Source organism: Mercenaria mercenaria, chromosome 12 (genome assembly GCF_021730395.1).
Source record: "Mercenaria mercenaria strain notata chromosome 12, MADL_Memer_1, whole genome shotgun sequence".
In the NCBI taxonomy this organism is placed as follows: Eukaryota; Metazoa; Mollusca; class Bivalvia; order Venerida; family Veneridae; genus Mercenaria; species Mercenaria mercenaria.
In genome coordinates, this window is record NC_069372.1 from 6,444,510 (window position 1) to 6,470,780 (window position 26,271).

The 26,271-nt window shown below is 34.1% G+C and overlaps 1 protein-coding gene across 4 annotated transcripts; it reads left to right on the top strand.

The window, feature by feature from the left end:
• On the top strand, nucleotides 1–24,984 carry LOC123533928 (uncharacterized). Of its 4 annotated transcripts, XM_053519056.1 has the most exons (21): nucleotides 1–101; nucleotides 1,711–1,849; nucleotides 2,854–2,976; nucleotides 3,896–4,033; nucleotides 5,594–5,608; nucleotides 6,745–6,879; nucleotides 8,376–8,505; nucleotides 8,649–8,748; nucleotides 9,047–9,155; nucleotides 10,019–10,111; nucleotides 10,597–10,742; nucleotides 12,680–12,748; nucleotides 13,332–13,416; nucleotides 14,622–14,790; nucleotides 16,286–16,303; nucleotides 17,396–17,486; nucleotides 17,982–18,071; nucleotides 18,517–18,560; nucleotides 20,048–20,214; nucleotides 23,060–23,151; nucleotides 24,371–24,984. In XM_053519056.1, the coding sequence occupies exons 1-21, from the start codon at nucleotides 36–38 to the stop codon at nucleotides 24,518–24,520; spliced, it is 2,169 nt and encodes a 722-aa protein (XP_053375031.1). In that variant the 5' UTR covers nucleotides 1–35; the 3' UTR covers nucleotides 24,521–24,984. The 4 variants fall into 4 exon arrangements, with proteins under 4 accessions (XP_053375031.1, XP_053375033.1, XP_053375032.1 ...); XM_053519058.1 differs by lacking the exon at nucleotides 16,286–16,303; XM_053519057.1 differs by lacking the exon at nucleotides 5,594–5,608.
• Nucleotides 24,985–26,271: the final 1,287 nt, after the last annotated feature.

Here is a 26,271-nt window from a genome sequence, read left to right on the forward strand (position 1 = left end):
TAACAAACGATCAGTAGGTACAAAGTTGTTTACAAATGGCGGCATTGCAAGGATACCCGAAATGGCTTTTGGACAGTAAAGAAAATATATCTGGATCTCCTGTATGTTCTTTACTGAAAACAGTTTGATTTAAAGGAGACTGACAGCTACATTTTGTTGAAGATATTGATCATTTAGTTCTGTTTTATCTTTACTGAAATAATGAATGTTTTATCCAGGCTGTAACAACAACAACCAGCCAGGTCTAAGGGTTGTTTTTTTTTTGTCATACCAGATTGGATTTTGCTGTGAATTAAGCAAGACCTGAAAAACCCATCTTGCACCACCATTAAACTCACTATTCGAGATTGATGAGCACAATTGTATGTAACGTAGTGAGGCTGGTCCTAAATTATAGTATATCGGGGCTTCCATGATACCGGTGTAAACAGTTCTCTCACGAGACTTTTATGTTAGCCCCGTCTACCTGATGTTGACATAATTACTGGAGCAAAACGGAAGCCTCTCTTCCGTATCACACATTTGTGAAAATTTCAGGATTATTGGAGAGTTATTTACCTTTTTAGACAAAACCATTTAAAACATGATTTTCTACCTTTGATCATCACCCCCTGTGTCAAGTAATTCTCTATATTTGCTGTAAACAGTGTTTATTATCTGGAATTTTTAGCGAAAATATTGACTCACAGATTGCTGATGACATCACCAAACCGGAAGCAAGGTTGTTTCTATATTTAGGACGTTTCTGAGAAATGAAAGTATGGCAAGCTGTTAAGGCAAAAATAATGGAATTACAGCAGTATGCAAAATATAATGATACCCAATTAAGCTCCAGTACAACCTGTGCATTTGATATATGGGTCTGTCATTTAAAAAAGATTTTAATGTATATTCTCACAAGATAACTTTGCTACTCTTTAATATGGTAGCTGGTGAAATTCTTGCCAAAATTTTAGACCTAGGTAGATCTAGATATCACTTGTAAAAAGTATGTCTCTGGTAATCTGCAGTCTAAATATAATTATATGATTGTTCAGTGTTCTTTTTGTTTTGAAAAAGAACTTTTGAAATTTGTCTGAAATCATAGACCGTAAACTTACATGAAGTATTTTAATATAACTGTTTATCAGGCTTTCCATAGCTGACACTTTTTTATGATTACACCGGTATCATGGGAAACAACTTTGACTAGTCAGATTTCAACATGTCATCATACTCGGCGGGAATTAATAAATAAAAACCAGATAATTAAAGTTTTTAATTCATTATAACAATGAGTAAGAATGTAGGAAGCAGCAAAGAAATTAACAGTTGAGGTGAATAGTTTTCTTTAGTTTCATTCATTTAGCGCACGTTAAGTACACCGGTATCATGAGAAACCAGGCTACAGCGTTATAACTTTTAGATGGTCACTGTCCTCTACATATGGCTTACTCATTCGGCAGAATGTAACGGTGTGTTTTATTATCTGATATTTTATAGGTGCCATCCCTCTAAGCGACAGTAGAAAATTATAATGCTGTCACGAAACGTCCTATTTATTTGGCTAAATCGCATGTACAAACCACATATGACACAGGTAGTGATATCCACAGCTGTTTCCATAATAATAAACCAGCTATGCACTGGGATCTTTGAACACTGGTCTTACGGTGACAACCTAAACACTTGCTTGACAAAATTAACTTCAATATTTTTTTTTTCCTGCAGGAATGGAAGGCATTTTTGCATGAGTTACATGATGCAATTCAGCAGCAGCTAACAGAGAGCCATGTTCAATACTTTTCAGACCTCTCTGAGGCAGAGAAAGAATTGTTTATGCAGAGAGCCACAAAAGCTATTGAGGGAGGTATGTAGACAATTAAAAATTTTACAATATGTTAATGAACTGTAGCCTTAATGACAACAAATGCTGAAAAAATCTTTTAGCATTTCAAAAAGGACAGAAAAACAGAGCAATGTGTTTTCTTAAACTATTGGAAAAATTACTTATTCGGCCATATTACAACTGATTATGCTCAAAAAGGTCTTTCAAATTGGAGAAAACATTTCAAAACCTGTAGGAGGTAACATAACATAACAAGACATAGTCCTGTCTGTTCTAGCATTCAGTTTACTTTGAAACTGGAAAAAGTAAAAATTCAAACTCTTAAAAATTTAAGGAGAGTAAATTTTTAAAGTGAAGAAAGCAATACTGGATTGTTATTTTATTTTTAATCCATGAAAAAATTTATAAAACTGGTGGATGATAAAGCATAGGAATGATTTCTTTTAATTTTTGTGAAAACTTGTTTGCTAAAAGAGATATTTGGCAGTGTGTTTGTTCAAATATCTCCTAGTTTAGCACTTGACAGATATTATACCCACAAGCTGATTAGCTGACCATTCTTATAACTGATGAATTAAAAATTTCCTTTTTTGCAACAAATTGTTTTCCCAGTGAACAATGCTGAGAAAAATGATTAACAATACTATCAGAGTGAATAATTTCCCCCCTGCCTATAATACTGTTATGTAGATATATAATATATATGTTAAATCATGCCCTAAAGTGAATATTAAAAAGCAAACTTTGTTAATATATTATGATTCACTTTCATATAAGACTGGTGAACTTCGAAAGTAGATATTTTCATGAATCTAAAATTCATTTGTGAAATTTAAATTTAAATTGGTTAGCATACTAGAATATTCAAGGTATATTGCCATCTGGTGAGACATATTTGGCTGTTCATAACAGTGATAACACTTTTAAGGATATTTCTTTCCACAAATATGGACAGTGACTGAATAAAGTGGAAACGAAGCCACTGCAAAAAATCTGATTTTACAGTTTATATATTTTTATTCCAGGAACAACATATTCTAACTTGTACAAGAAAGTATCAGTTCTGCTGGACCAGAACCTGAATGAGGAAACATCACGTCAGTTACTGGAAGAACATCCGATTGGAACTAAGTCAGACCTGGTTATAGGTAATCATATGGGTCTCTTTCAGTTGGGGAAAGAATTGTAAAGCTGATTGAAAGTTGTTACTATGGAAATGTGTTAATGTACACATTTTTTTACACTACCCAAAGGCATTGTCAGACCAATGTTTGCTTTTTCTTGGTTTTAAGCTTTGCAAAAAAGCACTTCTGATATTGATAGATTTTGTTGTCTGACTCATTACACACACAAGGAAATTCCTCAACAGTAAGCATGTTCAGTGGTCAGAAAATTGAAGTAGGCCATGATGTTAAACATAGACATTATTGATCACAAAACGAACTTATAACTGCGGCTTCAAAATATCCATGTTGCATAATATTTGCAATATTTTAATTTTTGCTGATATTCACAAATTCATTCGAACTTGTGGATTTAAACCAGTCTGAAATATGTAAGTGCACCATTCCTACAAATATAGCCAGTTTTGTGGCACTTATTCTGAAAAAAAATTAACTAGTTACTTATGAAATCAGAAGTGAGGCAAAAAATGCCTAATTTACATTAATCTTATTATTCTGACCCTTACCCTGCTAAATTTCTAAAATGTACTGGTCTATCATTCAATTTGGGCAGTACCATTTATCATTCGAAAGGGTGTTCACTGAAAATTTACTGACTGAAAAGCGAACAGTGCAGACTATGATCAGCATGCACAGATGTGCAAGCTGATCTTGCTCAGTGCTGATCGCAAAGGCAGAATCACTAGCCGCTAGAAGGCTAATGGCTAAGAATGTCTTTTGTCCTATCCAAAATAAAAACACAAATCTGACTTTATAGTCGGGTTATAAATAATAATTGCCCCATTTTATCAAAAATTGCTGCTTATATTAAAAAAGTATAGATGTAATGAAAACATTTAGAATTATATAGAACATTTATTTACACTATTTGTATTTTTTGTAGATTTTGCTGAAGATGGGGCATTGAGTTTATTAAAGAAATGGCCAGAGATGAAATCAAAGCTTTCTTTCTGTTTAAATCAACCGTTGCCATTCAAAGTGAGACAGCTGGCATGGAGGTTGTATCTAACAAATACTAAAGGTAATAAAACAGTGTTATTATAACTGTACATGTATCTTGGTTTGCAATGTTGTATTTTGGCTCGAACATATTTTAGCTACACCAAGTATAATCCAGTCTGGCAAAATCCATGAGAGACGAATGCATCAATGCAGATAAAGATACTGCTTTAAAGGCCTTTTTTAATATTGTACTTGTACTTACCAGGCAAATAAGACTTAACACTTATTTTAAATGATGAATTTTTGACACCAGAAATATTGAAATGTCATTATACATCATATTTAATATCATAACTGAAGTCACAAATTAGTAGATATTGTTACACTAATTGTTACTTTTTTCATATTTGATATGACTTTAATATAGTTTCATATTTGAGCCACGCCATGAGAAAACAAACATATTGGGTTTGCGACCAGCATGGATCCAGACCAGCCTGCGCATCCGTGCAGTCTGGTCAGGATCCATGCTGTTCGCTAATGTTTCTGTTATTGCAATAGGCTTTGAAAGTGTCCAACATGGATCCTGACCAGACTGCGCGGATGCGCAGGCTGGTCTGGATCCATGCTGGTCGCAAACCCACTATGTTGGTTTTCTCATGGCATGGCTCATTTGTTTGTGAAATACAAGCAGTATTTCAGGCAGAATATTTGTAGGTATATAATAAAATGTTATAAATTGTCATGGTTTCCATGTTTGTGCACTTCTTTAGAATATAGAAAAAAAATATTGTTGTTAAAATAGGCATTTCTATCTTCTTGTCATTACCTTATACAGATTGGAAAAAAAATATCATAACTTTTATGTATGCATTAAATTAAATTAATTTAAAACTAATATTTAGTAACTGAATTAAGTTGAATTTTAGACTAATAGCTTGAGTTAAATATGTGGTCCACTTCATCTTGTCTCAGATATCTGAAAATGCATAAAAACTCTTATTGAGTACACTTAATCTTTATTGTTCTTACATTAAATGAGGAAAATTATATGAAAATTGTCAAGAAAACACTGATTGTCTATTTCATAGTAAATATTGACATTTTAGATCATTTTCATTGTAAAAGTTGATAGTTTAGACCATTTTCTTAGTAAAAAAAAAGATATTTTTTTATCATTTTCAAAGTAAAAAGTTGATAGTTAAAGTTGACATTTTAGACCTTTTCATAGTAAAACTTGCCATTTTATATTAAATATTGACATCATAGACCATTTCATTAAAAGTGTTTATATTTTACGCAATTTTATAGTAGAAGTTAATATTATAGACCGTTGCTTAGTAAAAATTGACATTTTTACACCATTTCATTGTAAAAGTTTATATTTCAAACCATTTCTTAGTAAAAGTTGACATTTTATACAATTTTTTTTAGTATAAATTGACATTTAAGACCATTGCTTAGTAAAATTTGATATTTTAGACAATTTTTCATTGTAAAAGTTGACATTTTAGACAATTTTTCATAGTAAAAGTTGACATTTTAGACCTTTGCTTAGTAAAAACTTGACATTTTAGATCATTTTCATAGTAAAGGTTGACATTTTAGACCAATACTTAGTAAAAAGTTGACATTTTAGACCATTTTGATGCTGGTAAGTATATAACACTGTGCATGAATGATATGGATTGAAGTATCAAGGGATAATGGTAGCACCAGCTCTTTCATGTGAGGTAGAATGAGGCAGTTTGGTAGTAGAAGACTTGTACAGTTCTGTATATGCCTGACATCAGTAAACTTCAGATGCTGTCTTGCCAATTGTATGGCAGTCATCACTTATTCAGTTATAAGAACAATTTGAGATGGTTCTGATATATTTATATTTGTTTAGAATTCTGCATGCCATATTTGCGAGTAGGTGGTGGTTCCAGACTTATATGATAGCTGCCTTGCATGGAAAAATGCCCAGCTATAAGAGGAATCAGAATATTGCGTAGATTCTATATTTACTGAATGTGTAATAGATTAATTGGAAGGGTTTTTTTTTGTAAAATGCAGTATATATATAGTTAATTACTGGTAAATACTTTTCTGTTCAGAAATATTAACTTTTCATTCATGCTTCAAGAAAAAACAGTACAGAGATTTTCCTAAGACTTTTTGCTGTAAATTTACCTACTAGTGAATGCTCTGTCATTTAGTAAAGTCATAGAATTGGATGTCCTATCACAGTCTCAAGGACAATATGCATTTTCTCATCCTTATTGATTATCTGCATGTATTCCTTCATTTCCATGTTCTATGCTTGCTTGTAGCTGTAATTTAGACTTTAAATACTGTAAAATACTTCGAGTGATCTAAACATAGAAAACATATTATAAGAAAAACATCCAGAGACCACATAAATTGCACTAGTGAGCCCTGATGCTTGAGTTATTTTTGGTCAGTGAGCAGAGTTTCACTGTATAATGTGAAGCGAATAAAATCAGTAAGTTACTATGAAATCAATTGATTTCCAAGGGCTTTAGATTAGCGGTCTATTCCATGGGGACTTGAATTCATGTATTTTGAATTTTTATGATTAAATGAATAGGAGGCACTTTTCTTTTACTCAGCATGATGTTTTAGATTGACACAACTTCGAAGTTAAAAAAATATATTCCTGCATGAATGATACTGATAACCCAGCAGCTAAGCCACCTGTAGCCTTCCTCAGATGTTGTATAGGGTCCCACATTATCTCAGAAGCAATTCACATATTTAAGGTATCGGTATTATTACATTTTTCAGTAAGGAAACAGTACGTAGACTTGTTGAATTCCGATGCAAGAAAGGCAATCTCCCAGTATGACTACGAGATAGACCAAAAATGTCAGCAGCTTCTCAGTTCAGAGAAGACATTTGGTGATCTAAGAGGCTCACAAGGTAAACATTTATAGTGTAAAGTATATATGAAAGTTAAAGTTGCTAACCTTTACCCTGCTAAATTTCTATAATGAACTAATTTCGACAGTACTATTAACTGTAAAGAGGGGTGTTTACCAAAAAGATACAGACTGAATTGTGAACAGTGTAGATCATGATCTACACCGGTTGCAAAGGCAGAATCAGTCATGTCCGGCATGATAAGGGTTAAGCAGTACTGGGTATACATTTATATCAGATTAAGTCTCACAGTTTTCAACTTTTATTATTATGGAAAGGTAAACCAAATTGTTTTTGAGCATATTTTGAAAAAAAAAAAATGTTTCAGAAGAATTTAAAGATATCCAATTTCAATACATGTATTTCACTAAAACATTTTATCTTTAGATATTTACTACAAATGAGCCGTGCCATGAGAAAACCAGCATAGTGGGTTTGCGACCAGCATGGATCCAGACCAGCCTGCGCATCCGCGCAGTCTGGTCAGGATCCATGCTGTTCGCTAACAATTTCTCTAATTCCAAAAGGCTTTGATAGCGAACAGCATGAATCCTGACCAGACTGCGTGGATGCGCAGGCTGGTCTGGACCCATGCTGGTCGCAAACCTACTATGTTGGTTTTCTCATGGCGCAGCTCAAATGTAGAAAATCGTCTTTAAATCAGTTGTGTATGTAGAGCTACTTTAAAAGTAATTAAAATATTTACATTCACCCTATTGTTTTCCATTAAAAATTATGACGTTCATTTTGTATGAACAGCAAAAGGAAAGGCGCGAAAGTTACGTCATTGCTGCTTAGTGATAACCGACCACTATTTTGACAATGCCCGCGTATAGTCAGGGAGAACTTTCCTTAGATGACGTCGCAGTTGTTCCGTCTGGTAAAGAGTATGGCCGGGAAGCTAATTTTAATGTTAAATGCCACAAAATGTGTGCAGTTTATACTATTATCTTGTTTACAAATGGAAAGGAAATATAATGTAAATGTAAGAAATGAAACTATTTTTTTGGTGTTCATGCGAAATGAACGACAGAATAGGATCGGCAAATTAAACATGAATCGCTAGTGTGATTCATGGATTTGCAGATCCTATTCTGTCATTCATTTCGCATGAACACCAAAAAAAAAATCATTTCATTTCTTAAATGTTATGTAGTAACAGTTGTTTGTTAAAAAAAAAACTTCCATTTTTTTAGTAGCACACCGTGTTTAGCTATACATGTATTAAATTTGTACTCTTTTAAGCCTATTGCATAGTACTGGTAATTCACATAACTTGTTAATTTTATGTTTATGTGAACAGTGTGTAGTCATTGTTTCTATTTTCATATAGTTGCGAAATTTGGGTCTAGTATACCTTTAAACAATACAAATTGAATTAAGTCAAAAGCCTGAACAAGTTGAATCCATGATGTATGTGACTACCTGTGACTTATACCTATTATTTGATAGTTATTTTCAATAATTGTAAAATAGTTTACGTTTTATATGCACAGGTGTGTTCTATGCAATGAAAGCTGTATTGTCATACTACCACGCCTCCATGAGAACCAAGACGAGGTTACGTGATGTTGATCACATGCTAGTTGTTCCATTTGTTACAGTGTCTGCTCCTAATGTACCAAGGTAACGATGTTCTTGCCTCCACATGAAACTCTTCTCTTCTTAATCAGTACATTTACATTAATTTTGTACTAAGATGAATTGCATATTTTTTCAGCTTTTGTGACCATGCTGTATTTTATATAGCCAGACTTTTGTTTTTCCAGGAAGGAACCACCGAGCAGTAGGACTGTAGCTCTACTTGTCGAGGAATTTCTCACCTTCCAGGACAGTAGACCTGGCTTTGTTGTGGATTCAGGGTCTGAGGTAAGCACACACTTGATAGGTCATGGATTTTTACCAGAAAATGTAGTAGTACATTCAATCTCTCTAGACCAAACACTGCTTGTTAGACATATTGGGTTGATTGTACACAGTTTGTTGTTTAAGAAGGGATAATTTACTCAGAATTTTATCAGATGGGCAATAAAATGTCTGCCTTAGCACTTAGAGATGCAGCTTATATTTTATGCTTCTAGTATGGTATTACATTTCCTAATTTTTAAACTAATACATAAAGACACAATATCAGACCAGTAGAATGTTTAAAGGTATTATGTTTCAGACACATGAGGAAGAGATGAGAGGATTTGTAGATAAAGTTGCTAAACTTCTACAACAGTACTTCCCAGAAACACCTAGAGTGATCGCTGAGAAGTATGTTCCCTCAAAAGGTACAGTAGCTAAGACTTTTCAGAAGACATCTTGCTAAATTATGTGATAACCAAAATGAGACCTCCTTAATTACGCCCCCAAGAACCTTCAAACTTGGTAGCATGATTGGGCTTATACAGTAGATGACCCCAATTGTTGTTGGGGTCCGTAGGTCAAAGGTCAAGGCCACAGGGGTCTGAACCGTGAAAGCGATTTAAAACCAATAACTTGAGAACCACTTGATCCAGAACCTTCAGACTTGGTAGCATGTTTGGGCTTGTCAAGTAGATAACCCTAATGTTTTTTGGGTCAATGTGTCAAAAGTAAAGGTCACAGGGGCCTGAATCTTGAAAAATATTTCCGCTTGATAGCTTGGGAATCACTTAATCCAGAACATTCAGACTTGATAGCATGATTGGGCTTATAAAGTAGATGACCCCTATTGTTTTTTTGGTCAAAGGTCAAGGTCTAAGGGGCCTGAACCTTAAAAAACGTTTCCGTGCAAGTACTTGAGAATCACTTGACCCAGTATCTTCACATTTGATAGCATAATTGGGCTTATGAAATTGATGACCCCTCTTGTTTTAGAGGTTAAGTAGGTCAAAGGTCATAACATGGGACTGAAAATGGGACAAGCCATCATGGGGGACATACATGTTTTACAAACAGCTCTATTTTTATAGGTGAAGACACTTCCTTTGCATTTTACTTAAGAAGCTACTAGACAGTTGATAAGTTTCTCAATAATACGTAGTTTTACAACAAAAATATACTTCTGTTGTTCGTTATTTCTTTGCTTATTTTGAAGTTCTGTTTATCTTATCCATTTATCCATTTTTTGTTGCAAATTTTTTTGGTGAAAAATTCCCTTTTTTTGTTTCAGATAAAATAGTTGCAACTGAAGCTGGGAGTTTTGCTGTGTTAAAAGATGGACTAACTATTCTCATCAGACCTCTGATCAGGGCCATGTTTGTTGGTATGTCTTACTAATAAGTGGGTAACATTAAAAGTTTAAAGCCAAACATGAAATGTTACAGTATTTTTTATTATGTCACAGTTTTAGGAATAAATTTTGCAATCTCTGAAATCGTTTGCTAGAAGTCTTCTTATGTTTCTACAATTTTATTTAAATGATATCTGCGTTTTGTAAGAACAAATACAGCTGAGCAACACTGCACTGATAATGTTTCGTTTATAACTGTGAAATTATTCGGTTTTATGGGCACAAAATTTATTGGGTTTGCCAGAAAGTCAAAATGACTTTTTCTCAGGGATATGAATTTATCGATTTCAGATTTCAAACATTAATGTATGATATTTTTTGTTGTTTGTTGAGATTTAATTTTGTAGATTAGCTCAACCACAAAATCTCTGAAAACTTAAAACCCTCAAATATTACTGATTTTACAGTATCTTTATGGTAAGAATTGCTCCTTCTGTATGTTTTGTATATATTAAAAGGTTATCTCAGAATGGACACACTGCTATATGTATGGGACCAGTATATGATAGGTCTCGATAGCCCAGGGTACAATGTAGAATGGCTGGCCATTGTTACTGCCATCATACTGGGGCTTCTCAAAGACAAATTTAAAGAATGTCAAACAGTAAGTGTTACACTTCCATAATACTTCATTCAGCATATTTTTTCTTAATTTTTAATTGAAGTTTCCAGAAGTCTTCATTTGAGCCGCGCAATGAGAAAACCAACATAGCACGTTTGCAACCAGCATGGATCCAGACCAGCCTGCGCGTCTGTGCAGTCTGGTCAGGATCCATGCTGTTCCCTAATGGTTTCTCTAATTGCAATAGGCTTTGAAAGCGAACAGCATGGATCCTATGTTGGTTTTCTCATGGGGCAGCTCATTTTATCTTTATGTTTTATACATTTTATGCTATTCTTGCATCTGTATAGTGTGAAGTTGTTACTTGTATATAAATTTAATTGTTTCTTCTTTTAGATAGATGAGAAAGGGAAGGAGGTACTTTAGTAAACGGCTTTATGATTTTGCACTATGATATATGCCATAACTAATGAAAGAACTACATTTCTCAGGCCAAACAATTGATTGTTAGTTTCAAAACCATTTTTTGATAAAATGTAGATAGGTTAAAAGTAATGGTATCTTGGTGATATCAATAAGATAAGTAATTAAGTAAGCGACCTTGTTAACTGAGGATTTAAATATGAGATTTATATGACTTTTTGTCCTTTAAAATGAGGAGTTGCTATGTTTACAATGCAGTTGAACATTCCTTAGCAGTCAACTTTCAAGTAGCCACATGTCTTAAGCAGTTAGTTTTCCATACCTCATGTTTTTATTTCGATGTAATTGAGATGTGGAACCAAAATTTGTAGTCCTGTTTGGCACCATATAACCTATACTGTGTTGGTGTGCCGTAAAACCCAAATAAATAAATAAATAAGTAAGCAGTTAGTTAATTAGTTTCCCAAGTTGACTTTTTTTCTCAATTGTAACTTGTCTAAACAGCTACCTGCCTTAAGCATCAGCAGTGTGTTGCTCCCATGGCTGGCTGCTTAGTACAGGTTTGACTGTATACTAATATACTAGTTTATTTTTGCTTTAATCATCACTTTTTCTCTCTCAAATCAGAATCCAACTTTGCTAGTTAAGGGTAGGTGGGTGGGGTAAGTTAGTTAGTGATTGATTTGAGAACAATTCTAAATGAGCCAAAGAAACTAACACCCAACTTTTTGGCCTTAATGCATCTAAAAGTAGTGATAGTGAATTGCTTTTTAATCATAGTTTGTTCACAGGCATAGTAAAGGAACAGAAAAAATAAAATCATTTATTTTATTCTTATAATAACTTTTTTAGTACAAACAATGCTTATTCTTAAGTGCACAAAAAATCAATATGTATACTTACAGTATGCCTATTTGAAAACTGTTACCATGGTAACAGAACTTAAATTGAGATCCAGTCTCAAAATGCAGCCCTGCCATTGGTCAGTTTAGCTAGTTTGTGAGTTTTTAGACTGGTCTCGAAACTAATTTTTGATAACCTTAGGCTTAGTGTTATTACTTTTGAATTGCAGATATGTACAGAAAAATTTAGACAAATATTGAGGTATCATTCCTTTGAAAATAGTAACAAAGACTTTATGTGTTATCTTGTCATTGACTTGTATAATTGACTTGTAAATGAAAAGTTATTACATACAAAATTTACAGGAATACCATACTGTAAGCTTTACAAACATCCATTATATAATTGAAATAGGCATTGCATCCACTTGAAAGAAAAGAAATAATGATGAAACCGTTTCCATGTTTCCATAAAAAAACAACATGTATTTCAAAAATAAGAAAACTCTGAAATGTATTACTGTCCCATCTTCACAAGACGTGTTTCGGTGTATGTAAAAACGGCATCCAAATCTAGAAATAAAACCTACAAATACAGTTTGAACTCTATTATCCATAACAATACAAGCAGATTTTTGAGATTTCTGTTGGAGCAGCCTGTTGTTGCTTCTCAAGGAATGTCCTATATGTTGAGTTGTCTTCTGGAATTTTCAGAGTGTTCAGATGGAGATGATGTTAAAGAATGAAGGGCCAAAACTCACCATAGCACAGTTCCAGTATGAGGTATATAGTGGTTTAGATAGTAAAGCTTGACTTATTGACTTAGAACTTTGTTTAGATGTACATGTATTAACCTTTAGCCTGCTGGCGGCAAGTGATTTTGCCTTTGCGACCAGTGTTCACCAAGGTCAGCCTGCACATCCTGTTCGCTATTCAGTCAATGAATTTTCAGTGAACACTTCTTTGAATAATAAGTGGTACTGCCTAAATTGAATGATGGACCAGTCCATTTTAGAAATTTAGCAGGGTAAAGGTTAACTTAGAACTACATGTATTAAGTATGTACTGTTTTAAACCTTATGCATAGTACTGTGGATACACATTATGTTTACATAATTGTTCATATTTTCAAAAAAAAATGGGTCTAGTATTCCTTTAAGCATTAGCTCAATGGTCAATATAAAACTGATACAAACTGGAAGCCAGGTAACACAAATATATCATCTTGCAAATACTCTCCTTTTGTTGTCGTAGAGAAATTTTCAAATATATGATTATTCAGTGGGTGGGGCAAGGGGGTGTTATAGAATAGTTCTATGAATACTAATAGAAAGCATTAATCTTGAATTACTGTGTTTTTATGCAGGTGAAGAAAAATCATTATCCAGAATTGTACGCAATGTTACACAAAGATTTCAAGTCGGCTATGCCAGTTCTAGATCCAACACAAGGTATGTTGGGAATGACAGGGTTAACTTCTGCTGCTGATAAGTTTTTGTTTGGTTGTAGCAGAACATTTAGCATGGAGTTCCCTAGCTCTTATCGCGGTACTAATGGTCGGAACATAAATAACATATCAATAAAGTCTGACCTTCAGTTTGTTTTCTGCATCAAAACTTTAAGATACCTGTCTGCCATAACTTGCAAATAACCTTTCTTTCTCAGCCTGTGGAAAAAGTGTAAAAAAACACAGGAAAAAGTCAGCCATATTTGACCTACTTAAACAATCCCATAGTTATCAAGTATCGCGTTATTTGATTTTGACAGCTGCTGGACATGCCTTCTTGCATCATCTTGTGACCGCAACAGTTTCATTCATAAAGATAATGCATCAGACGAACCTTTTGAAGCTGTCCAGGCTGTGGATTTAGTTTAACTTGAATAACAGCATTTTTAGATGGGAAGGGGTGATGAGCACAAGGTTAAATTTAAGATATTGGATGGCTGCGATAAAACTAGGTAATACTTACAATTTACGATGGAATTTTGCAAGAAGTGTTTGTAAACGAAATCCTGTGGTTCCGGTTTACGAATGTAGGTCACTGCGGTGGCGCTTGGCAAAGTTTTCCGGCAAAAGGGAGATTACCGCGATATACGGGAACCCGTGATATTACCGGACACCACTATAATGCTTATTTATTGTGAAATCATGTAAATTTCTTGATTTGGCCAACTTGACTGCTTTGTGAGGCTATAATTGCATGAATTTACTGGGTTTTTTTATATATATTAAATAAAGGGGAATTTTATTTGTTTCTTGGGCTTTAATTTCATGAGTAGATGGAATTAGGAAATCCACAAAAGGTAGTCCCCTACAAATATAATTGATTTTACAGTATGGTCGAGAAGTGAGATCTTGTATTTACCAATGTTCAAACTTGGTTCCTATGGTATTTTAGGCTAACATGCCCTTTTCTTTATGACTTTACTTGAGGTTCCAGCTAGCTATCATAGCTAGCTGGTATCTCAAGTGAAGTCATAAAGCTGGCTATCTTAACAGTAAGAATACATGACAACCATTTTATAGAAAAGAAGTATGATTCAGGGTTGAGGCAGATGTTTTCAATGATGATTTGATTCAACATCCTGTTTAACTAGATAATATGATTAATAAAGCAACACTGTATAAATGCTAAAATGTTAAATCTAATTAAAGCAATTCATCCGCCATGGAGACACTGGTACAATGATCTTATACCTCCGTACACTCAACCACATGACAGAAAGACCGCCAGAGAGGAACGTGAAGCTGAGAGAGAACGACGTGGACAACAACAACGTGATGCTGAGCTTCTCCGTAGAGAACAGGAACAATCTCAAAGAAAGTGAGTTATTACATTATTTTCAAATTTTCAGTTTATTAAGTATTTCATAGAACATTCTTGTTTAAAGAATAGTTAGATTATGATATACTTTATGCCTGTTAACTTGTCTTGTCCACATAAATAATGTTGCTTGAAACCAAATCATGAAACAAATATTACACACACGAAAAAAAAAATGACCAGCAATATAAAAGATCAGAACTGTATTCTTAAAGTTTCTTTTAAATTTCCTTTAGTTCAGGCGGTAGAATAGTTGCCATATATGCCAAACTCATGAGACATATAAAGCTATCAATAAAAACAAAAATGCTTTCTTAAATAATAGTTTTAGTGAATATATACAGTAAGCAAATTTAGCAAAAAAAATCACTTACAAAAATTTATGATTTTACAGTAATTTAAAGTTGTACATTAATTGTTTAGTGTCTGTTTTATCCTAGTATTGTACATGTCTGTTTTGTAGATTGTTTGATAGATTTTTGTAATTTTTGTCCTATTTTTCAGTGGGTACTGTGCAGGTTTTTATTTTCTCCGAGTTATTGTGGTTTCAAGATATGATGAGGTTCTAAGGCCAATGCACTGTCTTATTTTATGTCATTATATACCAGGAAATGTCCACTTATTCTTCTGCCATTTGGATATTGTATAGTCCATTCAAAACAACCTGAAATGTGACTTTCAAATTCTGCTTAATTTCTGAACTTGAATATTTCAGCTTCTTTCTTTAAGAATGACATACCTCCAGATCAGATTCAAAATATTTAAAACATAGCAATTGATACTGTAAAATCATTTAATTTCTCGGGCATTAAATTATGTGGTTTCGTCAAAGACGACTTTTCCTCAAGGCCACGGATTCAACAGTTTTATATGTGAATGATGCAATAAATGGGAATTTTATTTATTTTTTCCTGGAGATTAAATTTTAGTCTCTCTAAAATATCAGTGATTTCAAGGTATTAGATATCGCAAAAACTATTTATGTTTAAATGTAAGATACTCACTACACAGAAAATATCCAATTTTAGTAACCTGACTAATTCCCTTGAGAGTTTTTTTTACATCTTTTATCGGCTGAAAGCTAGTTGTTGTGGTAAAAAAGTCTTAAAAGGCACCGAATCTCTTTAAATTGTCTTTCTGTTGCAACAACTTACTAAAGAAAACCTTTTTGTAATTTTTTGGAAAAAATTGACGTAAGTCTGGAGGCAATGCAACTTAAATTTATGGTTCTGTTTGATGAAATGAAGTAAGATGATGTGCTATAATTATGGCTTAGAAACTTCTCATTCTTGGAGTTTTGTAGTTCCATTACTGTTAATATATTATAGTCACTGTATATGTTTAGCATGTTTTCTAATTGTTTGAAACAACACACACTTTCACACACAGTTTTAATTGTCAGTTATAATTATATAATATAAATTGTCCTATTATTGATGTGGTATCCAGTAACATGTAAAATATCTCGACATTATGGAACGATTTTATCTGACAGAGACAGTGGAATACCAGCGTGAGTGAGAACATGCACTTGATTAGAATCATTTCTGGCATTCATATTTGATTCATATATTCTGCCAAAATGATTAAATAAAGCTATAGATTCGATTAAAAGTTCAAAAATAAAACACATTTCATCCATTCATTGGTAATGGGGTTGCCTGTTCTGTGGTGTGATTTTGGAAAAGGGTTAAAAGCATGAAATTTATAATAGTAATACGTTAATGTTTTGTATTCATATAAGAAATAAAAGCTATATTGCATGTAATAATGTAGATTTGCAAAGCTCTAACATTTGAACAATGTGCTTATGACAAAAAGCAGGGACTTAACATTTAATGCTGCAAAATAGAATAGAGAAAGTCTCGAACTACATGTATACAATGATATTTAAGGTATCTGTAAAAATAATTGAAAAGAGCATTTTTAACGTTATCCTATATACATGTAATGGATTGATACAGTACTATAATAATCAAGTTTGCACCTTGAATGAACTAACATATTCTGGTATTGTTTTAATGTTGCATTTTGACGTTAGGTACATTGTATATTATAACAAGAAAACAGCTAGTAATAAAACATTGCACACAGCACTACTTTAGAAATACTTAAGTTAAAGATTATTTAAAATTTTCAATTTGCAGGACAGATTGTACATATTAAAATTTTGCATACTGTAAATAAACACTTACTCTTTCTGAGGATAATAGAATAAGTAAGCACTATTATGGATGATTTTTCGGGGCATGTTTACCTGCCGAGTTATAAGTATCATCCAAAAGAAGTTCATGTGCCACAGAAAATAGTTCCATCTCATGAACATGGCGGATGAATTATCTGTGATATAGTAGTCCACCCTTTGGTTACATCACCGGCAAGATGACTTGTTAGATTATTTAGGTAAAGAAGTCAAGTGAGCTGTGTTTGGTTGGATAGGTTTACAGACGGAATGGTCAGATGTATTGTAAGGTATTTCTTTACTTATCAGAAGAGCAATTTAAGAGTAATGATGTTTTGTTCATGTGAACACACATGTATTTTGTATATGTATAGGTTTACAGACTTAAATGTATATGATTACATACTATAATTATGTTAACAGATATGAGGATCAGGAGTATATGAAGTTGGCAGCAGCCGAGAGACAGAGAATTGAGCTGGAGAAAGCAAGACTGGAGGACCAACTTGCTGATGTAATATTTACTGCTGCACCATGTCTTTAGCTAAGACTAAATACTTACTGATTTAATTACTTACCAAATTCTCTTTGCTCTGAGTTGCTATCTGTTTTTGTCAAAAGCAGCTCTCTGCTTCATCCCCATGACAACTAGAAGAAGCAACCTAGCTTCCTGTTGGCTTGGGTATTCCTGTCTAGGGCATTTCTTGTGAAGTTTCTTGGAGGTTTTCTGAGGATATGGTCCATGCTCCAGTATCATTCCTTTATATTAATGTCTTATGAAGGATTCAACAGTCAATAATAAACACATAATTATCTTAGCCTGGTGTTACAGATTCAAGACCTATTTTACTTTCAACCACACTTCTTCATATGACATCATGCAGTACTGGTTTTTGCCAGGAAGCTAATAGAAAGTCAGTCAGTTAAAACTTCTATGCACACTAAATCATTTTATTGTAGCATATACACAAGCACAGAAAACATCAACATTCCTGTGTATGTTTTATAGGAACGTCGACAGCGAGAGGAGGGAGAAAGAAGAGCCAAGGAAGAAATAGAACAGTTAAAATTACAAATGTCAATGTTATCTCAAAGACAGGTATAACTTGATAATGTAGTTAAAGTTTTCATAATGTTCGTGTCATTTTTGCTCAATTAAATTCGAATTTATTATTATTCTTGAAAACTAGTCCGTGTTGAATTTGAAGTTGACCTTGCAAAAACTGGAATAAAATTAAATGGCAAATATTTCATAAACCAAAATAAAACTGAAAGGCTTTTGATAAAGTCATCCAAAGTTTGACCGTCACAGAATATTCCCAAATACAGCATTTGACAAGGTGATCAGCATGCGTATATTTTGGCTTTTAACTATCAGAAACATAGTTGTTAGCACTGAAGTGATTTAAGTTAAATCATACATTACAGTTTCAAATAACAAGAGTTTCTATGTAATACTTAGTACATGTAGACAGAAAGATTTGTTTTAATGCATTCCACAAAAAATCTAAAATGCTTATCAGATTCATACAATATTGTTTCAGCCATCAAGACCTGTGTCCACATATAGTGTGAGCTCTTATATCAGGTAAGTCTTGAGATTGTCTGTACTTTCGAAGTATACATGTAATACTATGTAAGCATTAAATGTGCAATTTGACGCCATTTTCAGCTCACCTGTCACAAAGTGACAAGGTGAGCTTTTGTGATCGCGCAGCGTCCGTCCGTCCGTAAACTTTTGCTTGTGACCACTCTAGAGGTCACATTTTTCATGGGGTCTTAATGAAAATTGTTCAGAATGTTCACCTTGATGATATCTAGGTCAAGTTCCAAACTGGATCACGTGCGGTCAAAAACTAGGTCAGTAGGTCTAAAAATAGAAAAACCTTGTGACCTCTCTAGAGGCCACATTTTTCACAAGATCTTCATGAAAATTGGTCAGAATGTTCATCTTGATGATATCTAGGTCAAGTTCGAAACTGGGTCACGTGCCGTCAAAAACTAGGTCAGTAGGTCAGATAATAGAAAAACCTTGTGACCTCTCTAGAGACCATATTTTTCGTGATATCTGAAAATTGGTCTGGATGTTCACCTTGATGATATCTAGGTCAAGTTTGAAACTGGGTCACGTGCGGTCAAAAACTAGGTCAGTAGGTCTAAAAATAGAAAAACCTTGTGACCTCTCTAGAGGCCATAGTTTTGAATGGATCTTCATGAAAATTGGACAGAATGTTCACCTTGATGATATCTAGGTCAGATTTGAAATTGGGACACGTGCGGTCAATAACTAGGTCAGTAGGTCAAATAATAAAAAAAAAACATGTGACCTCTCTAGAGGCTGTATTTTTCATGGGATCTGTATAAAAATTGGTCTGATAGTTTATCTTGATGATATCTAGTTCAACTTTGAAACTGGGTCAACTGCGGTCAAAAACTAGGTCAGTAGGTCTAAAATTAGAAAATCCTTGTGACCTCTCTAGAGGCCATACTTTCAAATGGATCTTCATGAAAATTGGTCAGAATGTTCACCTTGAAGATATCTAGGTCAAGTTCGAAACTGGGTCATGTGCAATCAATAACTAGGTCAGTAGGTCAAATAATAAAAAAACCTCTCTAGAGGCCATATTTTTCAATGGATCTTCATGAAAATTGGTCAGAATTTTTATCTTGATGATATCTAGGTCAGGTTCAAAACTGGGTCACATGAGCTCAAAAACTAGGTCACTATGTCAAATAATAGAAAAAACAATGTCATACTCAGTTCAAAACTGGGTCATGTGGGAACAGGTGAGTGATTCAGGACCATCATGGTCCTCTTGTTTGTTTGTTAATACAGTTATTACAGATTGACTAGTGAAACTGTTATCTAGCAGAAACATGCACTTGAGTTACCTCAGTGGAGAAAATTTGTTTTGAAAAGGCACCTATGTCTTGGGCTGAAAAAGAAAGCATCAAAATTTGTTTAATGTTTTCATACATATTTGACAGTGTTGAGAATTCTAGCAACCTTTTTTTTTCAAATGTGTTAACATTTACTCAGTAATGTATTTCTGAAATGTAAAATGATTTTTTCAGTCGTGTATTGGTACCACCTCCACCAACCCCAGCTTCCTATGCCTCAGTGCCACCACCACCAGTACAGGTACCTGCTCGTACACCAACACCAGCTCAGTCACCTACAGACCAATTTAATCATGCTATGCGGGACTTTCTTAAGAAAATCACTGATGCGCAAAACAGAAGTAAGTGACTTTATTACATATCAGCATAGAGATACTTTATTACACATGAACATAGAAGTAAGTGACTTTATTACACATCAGCATAGAGATACTTTATTACACATGAACACAGAAGTAAGTGACTTTATTACACATCAGCATAGAGATACTTTATTACACATGAACACAGAAGTAAGTGACTTTATTACACATCAACATAGAGATACTTTATTACACATGAACACAGAAGTAAGTGACTTTATTACACATCAGCATAGAGATACTTTATTACACATGAACACAGAAGTAAGTGACTTTATTACACATCAGCATAGAGATACTTTATTACACATGAACACAGAAGTAAGTGACTTTATTACACATCAGCATAGAGATACTTTATTACACATGAACATAGAAGTAAGTTACTTTATTACACATAAACACAGAAGTCAGTTACAGTGTAATCCCTGTAGAGCAACATCCTTAGGGAGATACAAATATTGACTGTTATGTAGAGGTTGTTGTTCTGGAGAGGTAAATTTGATAGTATATTTCATCTTAGGTAAATTTTGATGATGTTGTTATAGAGAGGTTTTTGCTCAAGAGAGGGCCACTCTGGAGAGGTTGTACTTTATAATACACAAACACAAGAGTCGATCAGTAACTTTATAACACATGAAGATCGCTGATGCACAACACAAAATCAAATTACTTTATTATACATCAAGATCACAGATACACAGCACACAAGTAAAATTCTTTTTTTACACTTCAAGACAGTAGATGCACAAAACAAGTAAAATACTTAATTACACATGAAGATTGCTGATGCACAACACACGAGTAAAATACTTTTTTACACATCAACATCGCTGATGCACAACACACAAGTAAAATACTTCTTTACACATCAACATCGCTGATGCACAACACACAAGTAAAATACTTTTTTACACATCAACATCGCTGATGCACAACACACAAGTAAAATACTTTTTTACACATCAACATCGCTGATACACAACACACAAGTAAAATACTTCTTTACACATCAACATCGCTGATACACAACACACAAGTAAAATACTTTTTTACACATCAACATCGCTGATGCACAACACACAAGTAAAATACTTTTTTACACATCAACATCGCTGATGCACAACACACAAGCAAAATACCTCTTTACACATCAAGATCGCTGATACACAACACACAAGTAAAATACTTTTTTACACATCAACATCGCTGATGCCCAAGTAAAATACTTCTTTACACATCAACATCGCTGATACACAACACACAAGTAAAATACTTTTTTACACATCAACATCGCTGATGCACAACACACAAGTAAAATACTTCTTTACTAATCAAGATTGCTGATACAAAACACACAAGTAAAATACTTTTTTACACATCAAGATCGCTGATACACAACACACAAGTAAAATACTTTTTTACACATCAACATCGCTGATGCACAACACACAAGTAAAATACTTTTTTACACATCAACATCGCTGATGCACAACACACAAGTAAAATACTTTTTTACACATCAACATCGCTGATGCACAACACACAAGTAAAATACTTTTTTACACATCAAGATCGCTGATACACAACACACAAGTAAAATACTTTTTTACACATCAACATCGCTGATGCACAACACACAAGTAAAATACTTTTTTACACATCAACATCGCTGATACAAAACACACAAGTAAAGTACTTCTTTACACATCAACATCGCTGATACACAACACACAAGTAAAATACTTCTTTACACATCAAGATCGCTGATACACAACACACAAGTAATTTTAAAAATACTTTTTTACACATCAACATCGCTGATGCACAACACACAAGTAAAATACTTTTTTACACATCAACATCGCTGATGCACAACACACAAGTAAAATACTTTTTTACACATCAACATAGCTGATGCACAACACACAAGTAAAATACTTTTTTTACACATCAACATCGCTGATGCACAACACAAGTAAAATACTTTTTTTACACATCAACATCGCTGATGCACAACACAAGTAAAATACTTTTTTTACACATCAACATCGCTGATGCACAACACAAGTAAAATACTTTTTTACACATCAACATCGCTGATGGCCACAACACAAGTAAAATACTTTTTTACACATCAACATCGCTGATGGCCACAACACAAGTAAAATACTTTTTTACACATCAACATCGCTGATGCACAACACACAAGTAAAATACTTTTTTACACATCAACATCGCTGATGGCCACAACACAAGTAAAATACTTTTTTTACACATCAACATCGCTGATGCACAACACAAGTAAAATACTTTTTTACACATCAACATCGCTGATGCACAACACAAGTAAAATACTTTTTTACACATCAACATCACTGATGCGCAACATAGAAGCTACTTTATTACACATCACTTTTGTTCCATATAATTTTATTGTAAGTGGCGTCAGTTTCCATAGTTGAAGTTGTAATTTCAAAACAAGGTATTTTAAAGTTGACTGAAACGGTTTAAAAATATTCTTATTAAAGTAACTCTCGTTTCAGTAGAATTTTTTGTTGTTGGTTGTTTGTTTGAAGTAGCTGTATTAGAATTGATTTGAACCTACTTGCTTGGTATGTGCACTTTTACCAATTTCATTCCTAGCTTCTAGGTTTTAAAAACCAGTCATAGAACACCCGATAGTCTGTTTCTGATCCTTGGAGCCTTGTCCACTCAAATTTTTTCGAACACAAGAGACATTAGAGAAAGTATTCTTGGTAGCATATACAATCTTGTTTGTTCTACCAGGGACTTCAGCAGCATAGTGTATACAATTTTTCAGTTGCCCACGCTGAAGGCCAGGACAAGGAGGTGTTAGATAAAAAGACAGAAGGTTTCTTACATCAGAACATCAGAGATATCAAACAAGCACAGGTATTTATCATCCTTTATACTGGTACCAGCTCCTACTTAATGTAACCGAGTCAGAGAGCTCAGTCCAAGGTTACATATTTACTGAATTTGTAGACCAGTCACAAATTCCAGCATCTAATTGGTTGTTTCTGAGCACAAATTAGAAATCAACCAATGGGGAGGCTGTTTTTCAAACTAAAGTTTTATAACTATGAACCCAGTGTTTAAAATATAGCATCTAGCATTTTTTATTCTAAGCATAATTTTTTCAGTTAACCATTGGCAGGACTGGTTCTTAAGTTTAGTAAGCTCAATTTGATTGGTGTGTTTAGAGTGGGATTGGTTGTTGACATGTCATTCTGTATTCTGTGTCATGTAAATTGATTGTTAATTATGTTTGGACAAGGACCACGGAAGATTGGGCAAGCCTGAACTGTGCCTTCCTCTATCAATAAAGTTATATTATTATTCGTTTGGGCTTAATAAAAGGAAAAATCTATAAAACCATTAATTTTCATTCAGTTGATTCATTAGTAGTTCCTTTCTGGAGGCATGTCTCAGAAACTGCCTAACTGAATTTCAAATAAATGTTCACCATTGTTATACAACAAGGAAGTCTCTAGCTCTAAGGTCACACTTTAGAGGTCAAAGTTCAGGTAGCTTTCTTTCAAACTTCTTTATAGATTTTCAAATAAATCAGAATTTGACGAGAATCACACATGACCAAGGTCACTTAGTCTAAGGTCAAGGTCACATGTGGCTGTCAAAGGTCATGATCACAATAGTTTACCTTTCCTGTATCAAAGCACTGTCTGGTTTTCTTTGGATTTTAATGTGAAAACTCTTAATAACTGGTTGTACTAACAAGAGCTGTCTGATGACAGCGCGCTCGACTTTTCTCAGTGCTTGACTCTGAATTCGAGCTTTGCCAGTAGAAGAAACTTTATAAAACTTAAACCAAAAAATTCTAAGTTAAAAAGTGGCATAACTCTGCCAAGATTCAAATCAGAGTTATGGAGATTGTTTCTCCTGGTGTAGACTTTGATAGTACATGTAAATAAATATTTTAAATTTCAAGTCATTAGCTTTGATAGTAACACAGATATTTGACTTTATCAAAAACTTTAACCAACGGTGACGTCGACACTAAGGCAAGTGCAATAGCTCTACTTTTTCTTCGAAAAGTCGAGCTAAAAACAGATCTACTCAACATAATTACAAAATTGATTGTGTATTCCAGATCGAGTTATTCGGCAAAAAGTTTGAGCCCGGAGAGTTTGACCGCATGTCGCCATCAGAGCAACAAGACAAGAGTGACAAGATGATGACTTTGATACAGAAATGGCGTGAAGAAAGACGTGCAAAGGATCTCAAACAGGGTCAGAGATAAGGGTGCTACAACATATGTTCAAATACAGGAAATCTCAAGATTTACCAGATGTCAAAATTGCATTCTTAACGCAAGATGAGGACACTTTTCCATACTTGTTTGCTTATACCGATTGTTCATCTTTGTAAAATCAGACATTGTGTTCACAACACTTGTGATAAAATTGTTTTGTTACCATGGCAACTCGATATTTATTGACAACAGGACAGCTTCAAGTTTGCCACACTGGCATAGTCACATTATTAATGCATAGAATCCAGTATATTTTGAAACATGCTAAAAACATTGTAGGAGAATTTTTTTCTTAAAACTTACTGTAAAGAGTTTATGTTGTACATGTTTTTATTATTTATTTAATATTGCAGTAGAAGCAATACCTGTGATATATTTTGTTGTACTATGATATTGTTAACAGCCCAAGGCTAGACACTTAAATGATGATGCAGTAAAACTTTGATGCACTATTATTTTTACTTTTTGATCAGTCCAAGTCATTGGCCAGATATAAATGTAATCGGGGTGAATTTCTCAAATGTTATATTCTCAGATCCTCCAGGATAATGGAGTTCATTCATTCTTATTGTAACAGATTTCCACATACGCCAGTGTTTGGGCCTTGCACAGTTCATTGCTTAATGAGAACAGATGCAATTAAACAGTCTGCTATTATTTGGTTGTGTTCTATGCTTCCATAGGATCTTTTTATGTCCCCAGCATCTACTGATGCGCGAGGCATATAGTGATTGTCCTGTCCGTCCGTTTGTTTGTCTGTCCATACGAAGTTAACCAGATGGGACAGTTTCGTCTAGCATCAATACCCCTTACTAGAATGACTTGATACTAATGCAGATGTAACCTGTGACCATTCCTCATCTTCAGACATCACCTGACCTCAGTTTGACCGTGACCTTATTTTGGACTTGGGTTGCTTTATATGGGCCATCTCTTGGTTAACCAAATGGGACTGTTTCGTCTGGCATCAATACCCCTTACAAGAATGAATTGATACTAATACAGATGTAAACTGTGACCATTCCTCATTTTCAAACATCACCTGACCTCAGTTTGACCTTGACCTCGTTTTGGACTTAGGTGCAAAATCTATCGACAAGGCTGCCACTGGGGGCATCAAGCGTTTATTGAACGCAGCATCTTGTTTATAGAATTTATTGTCCAATAACAATGCTATTCCAGATAAATAGCATTAAAACCCAGAGCACACTGGTCAGTTTGACAAGATGCAGAACAAGGAGTCACCAGTTTGATCCTAAAATAGATGTCCCATACAGATTGCTTTACTTCTTGGAATTTAAAATCTAAAATAACTTCTTGACCAGCTGCCCGTATGAGCAACAGGCAACTATAAATTAACCTTGAAATACTCTGTCCCCCATTTCATAAACCAGTAAGATAATAGTACAAATAGCTGAACCAATCCAGACTTCCTGCAAGTGAGGCAGATACTCGACCACTGAGCTATCACTGCATTATATTTTTACGGGAAGCTCTAAAACGATAACTGCAATATACTTGCACTTCCACACCCAGAAGATAATTGCAATATACGTGCACTTCCTCACCCAGAAGATTACTGCAATATACGTGCACTTCCTCACCCAGAAGATTACTGCAATATACTTGCACTTCCTCACCCTGACGTTTACTGCAATATATGTGCACTTCCACACCCAGAAGATTACTGCAATATACGTGCACTTCCACACCCAGAAGATAACTGCAATATACTTGCA

Excerpts from the sequence above, each read along its gene's own strand:
- LOC123533928 (XM_053519056.1), top strand. The coding sequence starts at position 36 with ATGGCGGCATTGCAAGGATACCCGAAATGGCTTTTGGACAGTAAAGAA. Across the intron at positions 1,850-2,853 it reads CACAAAAGCTATTGAGGGAG|GAACAACATATTCTAACTTG; the intron begins GTATGTAGACAA and ends TTTTTATTCCAG. Across the intron at positions 8,506-8,648 it reads TCTGCTCCTAATGTACCAAG|GAAGGAACCACCGAGCAGTA; the intron begins GTAACGATGTTC and ends TTGTTTTTCCAG.